General features: G+C 46.4%; 1 protein-coding gene across 1 annotated transcript in view; it reads left to right on the forward strand.

Annotated features, from left to right (window-relative positions):
* Positions 1–223: 223 nt before the first annotated feature.
* Positions 224–3,788, forward strand: part of NCF2 (neutrophil cytosolic factor 2) — a 37,906-nt gene continuing 34,341 nt past the window's right edge. The window contains exons 1-3 of the mRNA XM_019501745.1: positions 224–591; positions 1,431–1,513; positions 2,168–2,276. Coding sequence (XP_019357290.1) covers positions 418–591; positions 1,431–1,513; positions 2,168–2,276 — 366 coding nt within the window. The 5' untranslated portion in view covers positions 224–417. The remainder of the gene's footprint in view (positions 592–1,430; positions 1,514–2,167; positions 2,277–3,788) is intronic.

Genomic DNA, 3,788 nt, shown 5'->3' on the forward strand with positions numbered 1-3,788 from the left:
ATGAACTCTGACTCAACTGTGACTGCACTGACAGCAGTGCAATGCCAAATGTAAGCCTCAAATTATAGATCCCATGAGGCCAAAAAAAAAAATCGAAAGAGGAGAGTAGCCGTGGGTGGAGGAGGAGGATGTATAATAACACAACAAGGGGCTGCTCGGATTCACGTCAGCCAGCATCTGCTGTACTTCCCCATCTCAGCAGGGCTCTGTTTCATTGGCAAGTGTAGACACTTCCTGGTAAGTTTGCGACATTGAACACTGTGGGTGCTGGAGGGAATACAGAAGTACAAGTAGAAGTGCACTGGCTGAGCTGCAGCGCAGAGGAAAGAGGGCTCAAAGTAAGGAAAAGCCACTCCAAGTTGTGGGGAGACCTGCCATCGCACTACCAGATACCCCACTGAAGGCTCCTGAGGAGCCATGTCTCTGGCTGAGACGATCCAGCTATGGCATAACGGGGTGCGCGCTGCCGATCAGAAGGACTGGAGAGCAGCGCTGGAGGCCTTCACTTCAGTTCAGAACCCCTCCTCCAAACTCTGCTTTAACATTGGCTCCATTCATCTGATCCTGGGGAACTTGGCTGAGGCAGAGCAGGTGAGTAAAAGCATCTCGATTCCTCCTGCCCCTGCCTCTTTTACAGGCAAATCCGACTTAACGGCACACCCAGCCCTGCCAGATAGACTGAAGGGCCCACTGACAAGTGAGAGGACTGACAGAAGTAGATTGATGATGAAATGACTGACAGCCTGACTTGCAGGTCAGACACATCTGTGGCTGACAGGCTGAAGGGCACTCAGCACAAACCTGTCAGGTAGCTGACAAGCTGGCCTGGCTGGGTGCAAGGGGAAGAACTCCTCCGTGCTGCAGCTCAGCCAGTGCTTAGCCAACCAGATGATGCCACATGGAGTATTTGCCAACCTGGCAGTTCACACCAAAAGGCAGCCACATAGTGACTAATGGTCTATTAGGGAGGATGGCCCAGCAATTGATAGACCTGTCTTGAGCGGGATGAAGAGACAGTTACAGCACAATAGGTCACATACTTCATTTAATTCTTGCTGCTCAGTGCTGGGTGGAAGAAGTGGTGGGGTGGGGGGTATTTCATTTACGGGCCTCTGGCCAGGTGAAACACAAGAGCCAAAGCTGAAGGGTGGAGAGAGGGGGTACAATCCCTTTCCTTCTCTCCACGTTTCCCTTTCTGTTTCATCCTTCATTTCATCCCTTCTCCTGAGATTCTGGTTTCATGCCTCCTACCAGTCAAGGGCGAGCATCGCCCATGCCAGGTTCTGTTCCACTCTCCCCTCTACTGCAGCACTAGCCACAGCTGCAGCTGCTGCCTTCTCCCCAGCCCTATACTCAGTATGCAGGTCTCCCTTTGCAACTTCTCTCTCGGGAATAGGTTTCACGTATGAATCATCTCCTATCCCCTGCAGGCATTTGCCAGGAGTATTAACTGCGACAAGCACTTGGCTGTGGCCTATTTCCAGAGAGGGACAGTATTTTACAAGAGAGAAAAGTAAGTGCTGGAAAGTCCCTAATGGAAGGGTGGGGGGGAGAGTCAAACTCTGTTTCCCAGACTGGCAGAGAAGCCTTTTGACAAGCCAGTCATGCTGAAATGCTGCAGAGGTAACTGGAGCCAGAACGCACCTAACAAGGTAAATACTATCTCATGTTTAGCAGCGGTCCCAACCTACGGATGAAAACTATTCTTGGGAGCCTCGGAAATGCCCCAGTGTGCGTTTAAAAGCAATGAGAGGATTAGCTAAATCCTATATAAGAAACCTTTACAGAAGGGAGTGTATACAGCACCTAATGTGATGGGGCACAACCAGAATATAAATGATACATGATAATATTAACACTGGTCACAGCTTTGGGTCTAAAGCAGATACAGGTAACAGACTCAAAAGTCCTGAGACTAGCAAGCACAATTGGCCAATGAAGAGTCAGAACACAATTGCCTAGATCCGGAGAGCCTCTTTTCTCCCAAGAATGACTCAGGATGAAGGGCTTGGGCTGTGGTAGAAGTCTACTGGCATGCCATTAGCTGGCCAAGTGACTCAGGATGAGAACAAGATTGCATTCTTGAAAGGCACCAGGCAGTCTGGCCAGCACAAGACCTTCCCCTTTTCTTGGTGGACCCTGACAGATTATTAACTTTGCTTTACAGCTATGATTCATCAGTCGAAGACTTTAAAGAAGCACTGGCTCAGCTGCGAGGGAACCTGCTGATAGACTATAAGATCCTAGGGCTGCAGTTCAGGCTGTTTGCTTGTGAGGTAAGGAGCATACAGGAAATGTGGCACTGAAACAAACAAAGCTATCCACAAAGCCCAAGAAGTTAAATGGTGGAGTTATATTCCAATCCAATGTCACAAAGCCAGTGGGTGCAACTCAGACATGAGGCCCCCATACAGAAAGAGAAAAATGTGGGAGGGGTGCAGATGGTGGGATGCATCAAATATAACACAACACATATTTCTCCAGTTAAAAAGAAACTAGAGGCTTTACTAATATGCTAAGGGACTAAGAGCTATATTTTTCCATGTAAGATCAAAGCAAAACCAAATATAACTTAACTGGAACATGCATTAATTTGCTATATATCATGTACTTTGTATAAAAAAAAAAACCCAACACAACAAACTTGGCCAAAATAATCCAAAGATATTGTTGCATTAGTCCTGCAACATTAGCCATTAGAATAAAATGTATATTTTTTCAGATTCATCAAACAAAATCTAGCCTTCTTGAGAATCTTGATAATGCATCCAGTACTTCACTGAAAGTTGCTTATATAGCTGAATAAATGTTCACCTGAGTTAACATTTCCACAGCTGAGTTAGTGTTTTTAGATAGAGTTAAAATAGTCTGCAGAGCCTTGAAATGGAAGCTCGGTTAGCAGGAGCAGCTAACAGGCAGCAGAACTACAGAAGAAAGGATAGCTTGATTAGTGGAACATCGAGACTTAAAAAGGAGAAACAGGAAGAATCAAGACTATAGAAGGAATCAGGCAGTTTACAAGGAGCCATGAAGTTAGTTGACTCCCTCACTGCTACTGCACCTGCCAGGCAGTTGGCTTTAAACTTTGGGTGGGCCAGAAATCAAGGAGTGGGTGCAGCTGCAGCACTGCACCCTGACCTCATATATTGGTGACAAGCCATGATTCAGCCTTCAGAGCTTGCGTGGAAAAAATTAGAGGCTGGTCCCTAGGGCTAGTAACTTTAGAGCTAATTAATTAGCTGGTGTTTCTTTGTACCCAAACCCAATAAGAAGGAAAGTGAGTTGATAGCAAGGGTGACAGATTGCATGTCCCCACAAAAAAGCAAGTGATTGATTTATGAGAGAAGGCAAGCAGGGACTAGGAATCTTTGGAATGGGAAGCTAGTCCTGCCTAGTTTCCCCTCACCCTGTATTAACTACCATTACCTCATTGCCTCCAGGTGGAGCTTTCTAGAAGATTTCTCTAGGAAAATAAGACTCAATGAAGCCCTTGGAGTATCTTCAAACAGCAGGCAGCACTGGCAGCACATGGGGCTTTCTCAGCTCTGAGTTCTCCACTGCTTTTAGAGACAGTAGCTTAGGTCACTCCTCATTAGAGGCTGGTTTACTCGAGAAGCTCCATTCATTGACCCTTTGTTTTTCTTAACAAATTTCCTTTTTGCAGGTGTTATACAACATAGCTCTGGTCTACGCCAAACTGGAGGACTGGAAAAAAGCAGAAGAGCACCTCATCTTGGCAATGAGCATGAAGAGCGAGCCTCGACACAACAAGATTGATAAGGCTATGC

This window comes from Gavialis gangeticus, unplaced genomic scaffold, assembly GCF_001723915.1.
Source record: "Gavialis gangeticus isolate Ggan-Ray unplaced genomic scaffold, GavGan_comp1, whole genome shotgun sequence".
NCBI lineage: Eukaryota > Metazoa > Chordata > Crocodylia > Gavialidae > Gavialis > Gavialis gangeticus.